Source organism: Setaria viridis, chromosome 3 (assembly GCF_005286985.2).
Source record: "Setaria viridis chromosome 3, Setaria_viridis_v4.0, whole genome shotgun sequence".
Lineage (NCBI taxonomy): Eukaryota > Viridiplantae > Streptophyta > Magnoliopsida > Poales > Poaceae > Setaria > Setaria viridis.
The window spans coordinates 15,766,200-15,780,152 of NC_048265.2; the positions used below are offsets into that span (position 1 = coordinate 15,766,200).

The following is a 13,953-nucleotide window of genomic DNA, read 5'->3' on the forward strand; positions in this document are numbered from 1 at the left end:
AGCAAGAAACTCTGCAAGAGCAGCGCGACGCTACCGCCTTGCAGCAGACTTACCAAGCCAGAACCTGGATAACACCTTTGAAGCAGTTCAAACGCGCCATCATCGTACTCCTCTGGCTACCATCGTATCTATTGATCTCATCACCTGCACGATGCCTCAAAACAAGTACACAAGACAGTTGGCTCAACTGAAGGAACTCACTTATGAACAACTCGATCAGCAGAATCTGATATAGTCGGTCCAACGTTCCCCAACCCAACGTAGCAAACATGGCAGCAGCCATAGAGGCTCTCCGTCCAAACCAAGCCAACTTGGAGGTACCAGACCAAGCCAAGCAGGAGCAGAGGGTAGTTGGGCAGGACCTTCGCGAGGCTATGGCCACCGTGGGGCTAACCCAGAACCCGAACGCGCAACAGAATACCTCCGTAACAAGATCAATACCAGTCGCGACGCTCGTACCATCATTGACAGACGATCGTGAGCACGAGCAAAAATTCAAACACCCAAGAGATGATATTGATTGGTTCCCCGCCTTCTCATGATGTGTGAGGAGGATAATTCTACCCGAAAAGTTCAAACCTTCAAGTATCACTAAGTACGATAGCAAGCAGGACTCAATCCAATGGTTATCACTGTCAGTACAAACAGCTGGGGAAAACGACAACACCAAAGTCATCTACTTCCCAATCTGCATGGAAGCAGGGCCACTCACATGACTCAAATCATTGGATAAGAACTCCATCGACTCGTGAAAGGACCTCAAGGTAGCATTCACCAACAACTACGTAGAGGCAATGCAACATCCTGCTAATAGGATCGACTTGTCTCAAGTTAAACAACAAGAAGGCAAGACCCTGTGGATCTACTGACATCGCTTCTTCGACAAGAAGGCCACAATCATGGACATCACGGAGCGTGATTTTCTTGACTGCTTCCAAAATGGCCTCCACGACCGTTGGATGTTTCAGGACTTCGGCAGAAGATGCCCTGCTGATGTCAAATCTCTCAAGATAATGGTACAAGCGTTGGTATATGAACAAGACATTGAGATCGAAAGTTCGATTCCAATCGCAATAAGGGCCAACACAGCAACAATCAAAACAATGGCCAACGCAATGACAAGAACCACAATGATCGTTCTAACAATGACAACTGAAATAACTACTCAGGAGTTCACAACCACAAGCAAAAGATAGACAATAATACCACGGCAACGTCACAGTCGTCCAAGAAAGGTGGTGGCCAGAATCAAGTCAGGCCCTCGTTCAATGAGCTCCTGAAGAAACAGTGTACATGGCATCCACACCACAAGCACTCTGCGATAGATTGCTTCAGTCTACGCAGAGTCATGAAGACCTCCTAGAGCCATCTGGCACCAAAGACAAGGACAAGACCAAGGAAGATGAAGACGATGGTGATAATGGCAAATTTCAGAACTCATCCAACACCGTTAACGTCATTTTCGATGAAATCCCGGGTACTGCTAATAAGCGGTTCCAAAAGCTCCCTCTTCGAGAGATAATGTCCATTGAACCTGCGACACCAACGTTCCTCAAATGGTCCGAGGTGCCAATTACCTTTCTACAGGAAGGACCAATGGATTAGTTTCTCAGACCCAGGATGGTATCACCTTGTCCTGGACCCAATTGTCGCTAGCTCCAGAATTACTAAAGTACTCATCGATGGCGGTAGCGGTCTCAACGTATTATTCGCCAAGGCACTGAAGAAGATGGGCCTCGACGTCATCGATATGCTTACCCCAATGAACTCTCTGATCTATGGGATCGTCCCAGGAAACACGGTTGTACCCCTTGGATAGGTGGTTTTACCAATTACCTTTGGGACCAAAGAACACTACTGGACAAAATGCATCTGGTTCAAGGTAGCGGACTTCAAAATAATGTACCACGCCATCCTCGGAAGACCAGCATTGGCCAAATTCATGGCTATCCCACTCTACGTGTACTTAGTACTCAAGATGTGGGGATCCAAGGGAGTACTTTCCCTACGTGAAGACTTGAAGAGGTCATATGATTGCGACACAGAAACTGTAGAGCCAGCAGCAACTACCCAAGTACCAAATTCGATGATGCAAGTCTTCGCTGCATTCAAGAAGCTATCCCCGCCAGAACTCAAGATCCCAGAAAAGAAGACAGGGGCAACCAAGGTCAAGTCGGCAAGTGAAGTAGACATCAAAGCCATTGAGCTTGAGACTGGTGATAGCTCCAAGACAACCCTGATTGGCATAGGGTTGGATCCTAAATAGAAAAATACGTTCATCAGCTTCCTCTGAGCCAACCGAGACATCTTCACCAGATAGCTCTCAAGGAGGAAGACCAGATCAAAACCGCGTTCATCACCTCATATGGAGCTTTCTGCTACACAACAATATCTTTCGAGCTGAAGAACGTCGGCGCTACTTATCAACGGGCAATCCAGGATTGCTTCAAGAAACTTTGACAAGTTTGTGAGAATTTTGGTGGAAGCTCAACCTGACAAACTGCATCTTCGGCGTACCCTCCAGGAAACTACTCGAATTCATCATTAGTGACCAAGGAATTGAAGCTAACCCCAAGAAGATCTCCGCCATCACCAACATGACTGCCCCATCAGGCATCATGGATGTACAAAAAATGATTGGATGCATGGCAGCTCTCAATAGATTCATCTCAAGGCTTGAAGAACAGGACCTACCTTTCTTCAAACTACTCAAGCAGCAAGACAAGTTTCAGTGGGTCAAGGAGGCAGATCAAGCCATGCAACAATTAAAAGACTTCCTATCAAAGCCACCAGTTCTCCCAGCGCCAAACCCCAATGAAGACTTGCTACTTTACAAAGGCATTTGTGGCAACCATGCATCCACACGATCGATCATGGGCAAAACTTTCATAGCAAGGTTCTATTGACCTACAGCTCTGGCTAACGTCGAGGAACTAGTCCACTGATGCCAAGGATGCCAATTCTTCGCCAAACAATAGCACGTCCCTGCCTACAAGTTGATCATCCTACCGCTCTCTTGGCCCTTTGCATGCTAGGGGCTTGACATGATTGGCCCACTACCACGCCGCCTGGAGGATTCAACCGAGTATTGGTGGCAATTAACAAGTTTATCAAGTGGATCGAGGTGAAGCCAGTAACCTGCCCCAAGGTAAACAGAGTACTCGACTTCCTCGATGAAATTGTCCACTACTACGGCTTCCCCAATCGTATTATCATAGACCTGGGCTCCAACTTCAACAATCACAATTCTAGGAATACTGCGAGAACGGTGGGATCGACGTTCGGTATGTCTTTGTCGCTCATTCATGGGCCAATGGCCAGGTTGAGCGTGCTAATGGGATGTTGCAGGAAACTCTCAACAAAAGGCTGCACGATATCGGAAACACAAAAGGAGGAAAGTGGCTCAAAGAACTACCCAATGTCCTCTGGGGGTTGTGTACCCAGCCGTGCAAGCCTACAGGGCAATCACCCTACTTCCTGGTCTACGGACCTGAAGCTGTTCTACCTGCTGATGTCATGTGGAAATCTCCTACAGTTGAGTAGTACGAGGAGGGTGCAGCAGAAGAAATAAGGTGTCAAGACTTAGACAACCTCGAAGAAGCTCGCTATGCAGCACTCGTCCAGTCTGCAAGGTACCTTGAAGGAATCCGTCGCTATCATGATCACAACATCAACGTTCGCTCAATATAGGCGATATGGTACTAAAGCGTATCCAAGACACCAAGGGGTTGCACAAACTAAACTCACCATGGGAGGGACCGTTCATCGTCTCTAAGGTCACTGGACATGGGTCGTATAGACTCCAACATCTCTCTAGTGAAGACGTTGACAACTCGTGGAACATCGAGCAACTCGATCGATTTTATCCCTCAATTTGGATTTACATATTTATGTACATCGGCCATCAACCCTAGTTGTAGAATTACAATTCAATAAAGCAATCATATTTTTTGTCGTAATTCGACTACTTATTTCTACCTAATTACAGCTTGTAGAAGCAAGTTAGCAGAGCTATTCAGCTCCCCGAGCAAAATCGTCCAAATCGCAGCTTGTAATAATAAGTTTGCACAACTACGACAAGCTATTCAGCTCCCTAGGCAAAATTGCCCACATGCGGCTTATAATAACAAGACTGCAAAATCTTAAAGAGTTATTCAACTCACTAGACAAAATCGTCCAATTGGCAGTAAACTTCGTGAGTTAGTTAACTCTTTGGACAAATATGTCCCTTAGCGGCTTGCAGAAAAGAAGCCATCAATACCTCAAGAGTTCACTAAACTACTTGAGATACTATCCACCAGACAAGTCTATCTAGTCATGGCTTGTAATAACAAATTTGCAGTTCCAGGTTTTCCAGAGCGCAACATCAATACAACCTAGAGAGGTTGTAAAGATAGGCTCTTGTCGAAGAAACCCTGAAGAGACTACTCAACCAGAGGTCTACCTACCAGATAGCCTAAGTACTCACAACCAACAAAAGAAGAATGCGATCTTAAAGTACTCTACAATATGCATCTGACGAGGCTCACAAAAGAAGCCTTGTATGCAAACACTCACATCTACCGTATGAGCAAATATCAGGGAAGATCATGGGATGCACTAAAAACAACAAGTCAAAAGCGACAAAGATTGCAACAAGACTTAGAAACATTTACATTTCAAAGCATTCATATTATGTTTACAATAACAAACTAATATTTTGCTTTGAGATAGAACTACTAAAGGACTAGATGATTAGCTACTTCTTGCGCAATGAGGTCCATCTCTTGCAAGTACTACTGAAAAAGTTCGTCCAAGCAGTCCTCCGCTATTCCCTCCGCAACAGGAGTCAGATCAGCTTGAGGATAGAAAGATCTGACAAAACTCAGCAATTGCTTGGAGACAGACTTCGTCATCTTCTAAATATAGCTGGTGAATCTCGCTGGCACGTCCTTGAGTACTTCAGATAGCAGGCAGGGCTCTACACCCTCAAGTGGAGGCTCCACCATATCCGCTATTGGCTGGGCTACTTCAGATATCTCCTTCAGAGCACCTTTTGCAGCTTCCAGCTCAGACTCGCGCTCCTGGATGGTTTTCATGGCATTGACCAAGTCAACTTCACCATCTTCGCGCATCTTCCTCTCTTTCTCCAGGTGATGCTCCAGGTTTTCATATCTTGATACTAGTTTATCATGCTGATCAGCTACGCAGTAATGCGCGTTCTTCCAATCGGAGACTTGTCCCTGGAGATCTTCTTAGCGCTGCACAAATAATACACAAAGAGGATCAGTATTACAAAAAGAATTAGTACTCGAAACCAAATGAGAAGAGTAATTATCTTTGATTTGCTGGTTCAATGACTTATTCCGCCCCTTGAGATGGTCTTTCTCCTCCTCAAGCTCCTGGATGCAGTTATGATACTCAGCAGGAGCTCCATCGTACTTCATCAGCAATTGGGAGGAGTACTCCCTCTCCTTGCCAAGTTCTTTTTCGAGGGTATCAACACGGAGTAGTATGTCCCCATAGCCTTGAAGCATCTGAGACTTGTGGCGGGAGCATTTCATGATATCCTACGCCACACAATAAGTACTCGTATCAAGGCATGGGTACTAATTACAAGTTATGGAAGAAGCCAGATCAAGCATACCTCTGCATAAGCACCGATATGACGGTGCATCTCCATTATTCCAGCTACCATGTCCACGTTCAGCAAAGAGTCATCGATCAGTTGGATATCTTCCAGACTAATTTCTCCAGCCACTAGTGGATCCACGTGAGCTTTAGAATCAGATGTACAAAGTGGAACCATGACAAGACTTGTCAACGAACCCAGCTCGGAAGATGCGTCGGCAGCCATAACTACCAACAATGTCGCCGCTTCAATTTCCATCTCTGGCTTGGGGGCTACAAGTGTAGCCATAGTGCCAGAGGTAGTCACCACCACTTCTTCGAGTACTTGTCACTCGGGGGCTAGCACTACAACGTCAGTCAAAGATGATATGACATCTTGCATCAACGCAGCTACAAGAGAGACATCACCTGGATTGCTTGTCGTCGTAGTGTGTTCCTGTGGCTGTTTGGAATGAGTAAACATCCTGGACCTCGTGGCTACTGCCATCAGTCATGGGCCCCAACCTAGGCCCTCCAAGGTCCACATCAGAGGATTTCGTGCATAAAGCAAAGCTTCAGAGACACGACAAATTGATCGTGATCTACAATTAGTACTCAAAAGAGCAGCAAGACATAACTTGTAGATCTCCTCAACTTCAAAAGGGGTTCTCCTGTCAGGCGCAACGGCTTGATGGTCGGAGACGGTTTCTTTAGCGTAGCTTGCATGGTCGCAGCACGATCATTGCCAACCTTAGCCACCGCCTCTGTTCTTCAAGTATTTCTTGCGTCGGCAAGGTCCACCTCAGCAAAAGGAGGCTCTGAATCATTTTCAGTTTTGATCACCTCCTTAATGACCGGCAATCTATCTTGAGCGGCCAGAGCAGCTGCTTTCTCAGCATCCATCGCTGGCTTGAGTACTTGCAAACCACCAAAGTCATCTTGAGTAGACACGGTGGTTATGTTGGAATTGCCTACTAGGAGTACTCGATCCTCAGGATCTTATTCTTTCTCATAAATAATTATCGTGGGAGACACATCTTCTACAATGACAGACTTCTCTACGGCCCACTTCACAGCAATGGACCGCTTCTTCTTTGGTGGTGGAGGAATTGCAGCTTCAGGATCTTCATCAGCTGTGCACTTCCTCGATCCAAAGGATGACCCGGCCTTATCAGATGGTCGGGTCTTGACTTCAAAGTCCTCCACAGCATCAGACCTAGAGCTATTGGAGGCCTCGAGTACTTCCTCTTACTCGTCATCACTCTCAGCGCTCTCCGTCGTATGCACGCGAGGAGCAGCTTCACAAATATCTTCCGATCCAGGAGGAGGAGGAGCAAAGAAGTACAAGCTGACATCTTCCTGCAAAGAAAGACAAGTTAGTACACCCAACAACTACAAAATAAGTACTCGGGGGCTATAGCCACGGGTACTAACAGACTTTAGTGGGTTGGGGATGTCGTCCACATTCTTGAACATCTGCTTCAACCTCGCCATAATTTCCTCTGTGCTGAGCTCCTCAGGAGACAGTCTAGATGGGTCATTGACACCAGTGTACTCATAGCCCTAGTGGCATCGTTGCTATAAGGGCTGGATTCACCGCTTCATAAAGCTGAACGCTACTCCCACTCCAGTGAGCCCTTCTTGCTTCAGTTTGGATATTCTATCAAGTTCGCTAGTGGATTCTCGATGAGAGCCTCTACGTAGCGCGCCATCTGTCAGTGTTTAAACCCGGCAACCTACTCAGGGGGGAGCCCGAGGTAGTGTTTTTGTTAGCGGGGCTCGTCGAGATTAAGAACTCGAAGGTAAACACAGACACACGATTTAGACAAGTTCAGGCTGCTAGATTGCATAATACCCTACGTCCTATATGTTGGTTGGATTGAATTGCTTTGGAGGGGGTCCTTGCCTCACCTTATATTGCCGGGGGTAGGGTTAAAGGTCGGTTGATTACAAGAATACTAGTCGGATACGACTAGAAGAGTTCTACTCTTACTACAACAAGTACTTTTTTAATCCTTGACTAGTTTCTATCTTTCCATGTAGACTACGCCGTCCTGCGCTATGGTCTCCATATCAGATACGTCTCAATGTCCAGTCTTATATTTAGAACTGTCCCGACCTTCTAATGGATCTATAGATGTATGTACGACCCCCCAGGCTTCGTGCGGAACCAGCGAACAAAACTTCCATCTTTCCTTTTTTTTTTAAGTTCACCTGGCACAAGCTGAAGACCCCGAGAGCTTGTTTGGATAGAAAAGAATTGAAGGGGATTGAGTTTAGAATACACTAATTTCTCTCCAATCGATCTTGATTGGATCGTGTTTTATTTGTTAGGTACAGTGATTACATCAAGATCCAAAAAAAGCGAACATGCTCGACAGTAATTGCTAACACTCAGGCACCACTTTTCATATGATTTGCTGCATTCATCAGATTAATATTAGCTAAGAGTAAAATACAGAAGGGCGGTCCTGGACTTGTCATCTGGTATTATTTAGGTCTCTAAACTCTCAAAATATGTTTTCAGGTCTATAAACTTGTCTCGAGATGCCATCCGATTCCTTAAATTCTCAAAACATATTTTCAGGTCCCACAATTTATCTCATGGTGTCATCCGAGTTAAACTCTCAAAGTGCATTTTAAGATCCCATCAAGCGCTAAGCAACACATGCATGATCACTAGTACAAGGTGGTTGTGAAGGTAACAAGCGAGGAGGAAGCATTGCCATCAGTAACAGGCGATAAGTTTTAAGATTTTAAAATGTATTTTAGAGTTTAGGGACCTAGATGAAATCTGAGTACAAGTTTGAGGATCTAAATATACACTTTGAGAGTTAAGGACTCAGATGACACCTTGAGATAAGTTTGGAAACTTGAAAATGCATTTTGAGAGTTTAGGAACCCAAATGACACTATAAAACTATAAGACAAGTTTGGGGACTGCCAGTGCATATTACTTATTAGCTAATGAACTGAACAGTGTGCACTCCACACTTCTCGACGAGAAATCAAATTAAACTAGCTGGCTAAACAAGGCACCGATGCAATTCATCAGTTTCATGATTTGCATGCGCTGTAGAAAAACTGTTGATGCAAAACAACTCCGTTCAGAGTACAAATAAACATGATCAAAGCGGGCAGAAGCACAATTCATTTCTTGTTACAATCTGGGGTGTTTGCATTGCAGAATTACAACAATTTATCCTCCCACCATCCTCGGCGAGGATGTCCACCATTTCTTCCATTCTCGCTTGCCAGGAGCCCAGGACGACAGGACCCGGTCCGCGCCCGCGCATCCTGTCCGCGGGCCGCCGCTGCAGATGGCGAGTGCTTTCAAGCTCTGACTCGCAATCACCACAGGCTCCTCCACGGGCCTGGCACTTGCCAACACCACGCAGCTACTAAGCCCAATCAGGCAACTTCAGCGTGGGGCAGGCTGACTCCGAACTGGTGTCATCACTATCACGACCAAAATGCACACCCTCAGTGACCCTCTGATCCAGCAAGATTAACCTAGCAACTACAGACATGGTTAGACAGTCAGAGTGCCTCCCCACCTTTTATACTCAATAGACATATACTATATCTAGATATATAATAATATATATGAACTAATAAAAAGCTAAAACGACCTACAATTTGAAATAGAGGAAGTGCATCTCAGTGCACCAATGTTGCAACCTCCGCCTAAACACTATCTACTCCCGCTTCGTTCTCAGATGATGGAAAGGTTGAAACAATACGCCTGCGCTTCGAGAGCTTGTTACATCTCGTGGTCAGGCCGTCAGGCCCAGATGGCTAGCATGGACATCAAGCTAGCCCCGAGCAGCAGCGAGGCGTTCAGCGCGAGCTGCAGGCGCCCTCTGCTCTGCACCTTGGCGCTCATGAACTCCTCGGCGAGGATGTCCACGAGCGCCATGTAGACCAGGATCCCAGCCGCCGCGGCCTCGAGGAGCCCCTGCACGAGCAGCGCCGTCGGGCTGGTTTCGTCGTACACGGAGGATATCGCGATGCCGATGGAGACGCCGGCCGGGGTCGTCACCGAGAAGAAGAGCGCCATCGCCACCACGGATTTGAGGCGAAACTTGGCCTGTGATAGAAAGAAGAAAGTATACGTCATCGCACTGGACTACTGGAGTAGAGTAGTTAACAAGGAGTGGCATCTTTACATGGGCTGACTTGTTACCCTGCCTAGGGCCTAGGCCCAGTAGTATCAGATATGTATGTGGCCATTCAAGCAGTACCGGCCCAGTTAGTATTATTAATTTTTTCACAAAGTTCTATAACCTTAGCTCGTCAAACCAAAAGATGGAAAAATCTATATCTATACGTAATATTAAATAATATTAAAGAGAGTACGCTTCTTTCAACCGTCAACAGTCGTGGACATTTTGCAAGTAATCAAAACGCAGCCACAGTCTCCGGTCTCCGTCTACTCTTCCGCGGGCGCACCCCGTCTCTTTCCGTCCGCCGCTAGTGGGGGAGGGGTTAAACCCAAATCGTCCATCGGCATCGGCGTCAGCGTCCGACCCTCCGCCGCGACGCCCTACAGCGGCCGGCCCACCTCCTCCCTTTGATCGGCATCCCCGAGCATTAAACCCCACCCCAGCCTCCTCCTCCTTCCCCACGCCTCCATAAGCCACCAAGCACCTCCACCGCCGGGTCGATTCATCGAAGCTCTGGCCGCCTCCACCAAATCGGCCACGCCCACACCTAGCCCACCTCCCCAGCTCCACCCTCGACTCCTCAATGCTGCTCGCCACCCACCACACGATTGGGAATCAGAGATTCCCCATCCGCCAGGTCGGCCGGGCGCTTAGCGGCCGCGGCAGGGAGCGCGACGGCGAGCGTGGCCAGCGCGGCGAGGAGTGACGCGGCATGCTCCCAGAGCTCGGCCACCAGCGCTTGGGCCGCGGAGGCAAGGAAGCGCAGGAGCTCGGCAAGCTTCTCCCCGACGACATCCCACGGGAGCACGCCTTCGACAAGGTCGAATCAGAGAGCCTGTTTTGCAGCGAGGGACGCGGTGCTGAGTTTCCTTGGGGTTGGCATAGCCTGATGCTGCTATACTCAGCCTGATGCTGCTATACTGCGAGCTGCTCAGCTTGCAGCTCGACCGATCGGCTAGATGTTCTTGGTCGTCATCCGGAGGAGGAAGAAGTGGTTGTTGGTTTGTGCGTGTGATGACGGGCGTTGTTTATTTAGAAGATGGTGATGATGATCGATCATATCAAGGTTGGACACGACGACTTGTGCACCGAATAAATTAGAGCTGCGGATTTGAGCCGTTGAACAGAAAAGCCTGTCGCTGCAAACCACTAGAAATAGGCCGGGGTCAATAAGCTTTGGTCCCGTTGTGCTCGCCAATCTTTCCTAAAGTCTATTCTGAAACTAACATTCTTTTTACATTTTATCAATTTTTATTTTGTATTTGTAATATTATTATTTTTAATATTTTTATTTGTTGAAACATGTGAATATGATTTGTCGAAGATCGGTGCACGTAAAAGAAACAGGATAGGCCAGCAGGTGGCACATCAGTTTAGGAAGTCAATCGGTGGGTCTATGACCGCTGAGCGGTTTGAACCATGTTTGCTTCGGTGTACTCCTGCAGCTGGCACTAGTAGAGAATTGGCTTTCAATGCACCCTATTTTGTTCCGGTTTAAAGTTGGCCCGGGACAAAAGATTCACCAACCGGGACTAAAGCTCGGTCACTGGTGGGAGGCTCACCAACCGGGACCTTTTATCCCGGTTGCAAAGGCTAGTGTGAAAAAAAGATCCTGAGAGACATTTTATCCCGGTTTGAAACACCAACCGGGATAAAAGACCCCCCTTTTATCCCGGTTGGTAACACCAACCGGGATAGACCCTTTTATCCCGGTTGGTGTTACCAACCGAGATAAAAGGGGGTCATTTATCCCGGTTGGTGTTTCAAACCGGGATAAAAGGGTCCCCAACAAGGTCACTAGAACATGACTAAATCCCTCGAATCCTTTTATCCTGGTTTGTAATACCAACCGGGATAAAAGGGGGTCTTTTATCCCGGTTGGTATTTCCAACCGGGATAAAAGGGTCCCCCACGAGTTAATACAAAAGGATAGCATCCCCTCCATAGTCAGATGTGGTGTGTAGGTGGGATGGCAAGGAAGCTACACGCAAGGCTGGAGGTTGTGGGTTCGAATCCCACGCAGTGCGCACGCGCATATTTCTTTTGCAGCGCCAGGGACTAAAGGTCAATTCTCTACTAGTGTGATTTGGTTGAGTTTGGATTTAGAAATAACTAGCAAAGTAAAACTTGAGATCAACCGAAAAGTAAACTAATAATACAAATAAAAAGATAGAAATGCAATGAGTATTTGAGTATTGATTTTTTAACAAACGTGTAAAGATCCATTGAGTATAATAAAAATTGAAAATGAGTCGTCAAATTATGAGACGTTAAGGGTCGTGGTTTTGTGTTTCTCAAAAAAGTAACAACAGCGATTTTGTGACAAGATACTTTGATGTGGACTTTGCAAGACCTAAAAGATGAAACATAAGTTCTAAAGGTGCTGCGTGACGTTTTCCTTGACAATGTTTAGAGGATTGGTAGGTTCTGCTTAGTGCTAAACCGCAACGGCCCCAACCTTCGCCATTGATGGCGCAGTTTAGTGGACAAGGACGCGAACTGACTACTCCTAAACCAGACCAAATTGGAAGCAAACAGCGTCCTCACCTGGACAATGCACCCGCCGAGGCCGATGCCCTCGAAGAGCTGGTGGAACGTCAACGCCGGGACGAGCGGGCGCACCGTGCTCGGGAAATCCGAGGCGCCCAGCGACATCCCGATGATCAGCGAGTGCACCACCACGCCCAGCTCCAGTACCTGGATTCACGACAACAACACGGCTCGATTAAATCAGTTGAAAATCTTCACCGCACCTATCTGTTTTTTGGAGCAGGGAAGGTGTGGCCGTATGTACCTGAGAGATGACGCGGTGGCGCACGAGCTCGTCGCCGGCGGCGGTCGGCGCGGGCGCGACAACGGACATTCCGTGCGCGTGCCCGTCGGACGCCTCCTCCAGATCGCCCTCGCAATGCCCGGGCTCCGGCGGCTCGTCGACGACGGCCGCGGCCTTCCTGGCGACCGTGCGGCGGAAGTACCCCGTGGCGACGGTGTCCACGACGAGCGTGGCGATCGCGGCGAGCATGGCGACCATCCCGGCGAACGGGAAGTGACTCCACGGCCCGCTCGCGAGGCACGGCGAGCCCAGCGCGTCGAAGGCCGCGGGCAGGATGTGCACGAGCCCCGTGGCGAGGATGACGCCGCCCGCGAACGCCTTGATGGCGAGGAACAGGTCCGTGCCCGGCCGCAGCGCCGGGAACCGGCGGCCCAGGGCGGGCACCGCGGCGCCCGCGGCGCCGCCCGCGAGGATGCAGAAGATGGCCGCGACCTTCAGCCGCAGCGCCCGCGCCTTGTCCCGCCCCGCGGCGTCGTCCGAGCAGCTGCACTCCGCAGCGGCGGCGAGGTCGGGAAACAGGAAGACCGCCAGGAGGAGGTAGCAGAGCGCGGCCGCGAGCCTGGCCATCGTTTAGCGCTGCGCTGCGGCTCGGCTCGATCGGCACGGCGCGGCGCGGTGCTCTGTGCCGCGTCGCGCGGAGGCTGGCACTGGCACATGCGCGTGCGGCGTGCGTTACCGATCTGTTTCCTCGCGACGTTTTGTACCCGGCGTGAGTGACTCGCCATCTCACTTCCCGGGTGTTACGAGACGCGATGGGGATGAGCTCACCATGCGTGCTCTCGCTAGGTTCCGGCGCACGCCGCGACACTTATCGTGTGAACGCTTTGACACCTCGCCCGCGCCCTCGCCCTCGCCCTCGCCGCCGAATCGATGGGTGGTGAAAGCAGCGGAGCAACGGCGAAGATCAGTGAATGCTGCCACACGACGACGTGTTTTCCACGGACCGTACGTGGATAGGGCTGCTGGTGCCGAGTTACTGGCAGTAGCAGCTCAGCGAGGCGTTTCTGACGGGATTGGATGCCCGTCGCCGTCTTTGCTCTGCACGTCTTCTTCGCCCGTTGGTCCTAATGCACTTGCATGACAGTGGCATTCAGAGGGCCTGACGGTAACGTTCAGATTAGATCCGATGGTTACGTCCCTCGAAAGACGGCGAGCGATCCACTTTACGTTGAATGATCCAGTACCTCAGATGTTGACTGTGGTAAAAGGCAGTAGATACGTGTCCAGGACTCGAGGTAATGAAACATATATAGCGGAATTAGCGGGTCGATGTAAACTCGATGGCTTCAACCTGATAGACTATTAGGACATGGAGAGAGTACACCCGCCGGGGCACTTAACAACTCGGTGACGAGAAAGTCTTGG

At 48.9% G+C, this 13,953-nt stretch overlaps 1 protein-coding gene across 2 annotated transcripts; it reads right to left on the bottom strand.

The window, feature by feature from the left end:
- Nucleotides 1-8,676: 8,676 nt before the first annotated feature.
- On the bottom strand, nucleotides 8,677-13,425 carry LOC117847352 (zinc transporter 5). Of its 2 annotated transcripts, XR_004638605.2 has the most exons (4): nucleotides 12,550-13,425; nucleotides 12,303-12,452; nucleotides 9,226-9,679; nucleotides 8,677-9,109 (listed from the first exon to the last, which is right to left on the bottom strand). XR_004638605.2 is itself a non-coding variant. In XM_034728543.2 (3 exons), the coding sequence occupies exons 1-3, from the start codon at nucleotides 13,153-13,155 to the stop codon at nucleotides 9,374-9,376; spliced, it is 1,062 nt and encodes a 353-aa protein (XP_034584434.1). In that variant the 5' UTR covers nucleotides 13,156-13,425; the 3' UTR covers nucleotides 8,726-9,373. The 2 variants fall into 2 exon arrangements, 1 of the variants encoding a protein (XP_034584434.1); XM_034728543.2 differs by having other exon boundaries at nucleotides 8,726-9,679.
- Nucleotides 13,426-13,953: the final 528 nt, after the last annotated feature.

Coding starts and splice junctions, on each gene's coding strand:
- LOC117847352 (XM_034728543.2), bottom strand. CDS start 13,155: ATGGCCAGGCTCGCGGCCGCGCTCTGCTACCTCCTCCTGGCGGTCTTC. Junction 12,453..12,549: donor GCCACCGCGTCATCTCTCAG/GTACATACGGCC, acceptor TCGTGAATCCAG/GTACTGGAGCTGGGCGTGGT. Junction 9,680..12,302: donor TCGGCGGGTGCATTGTCCAG/GTGAGGACGCTG, acceptor TTTCTATCACAG/GCCAAGTTTCGCCTCAAATC.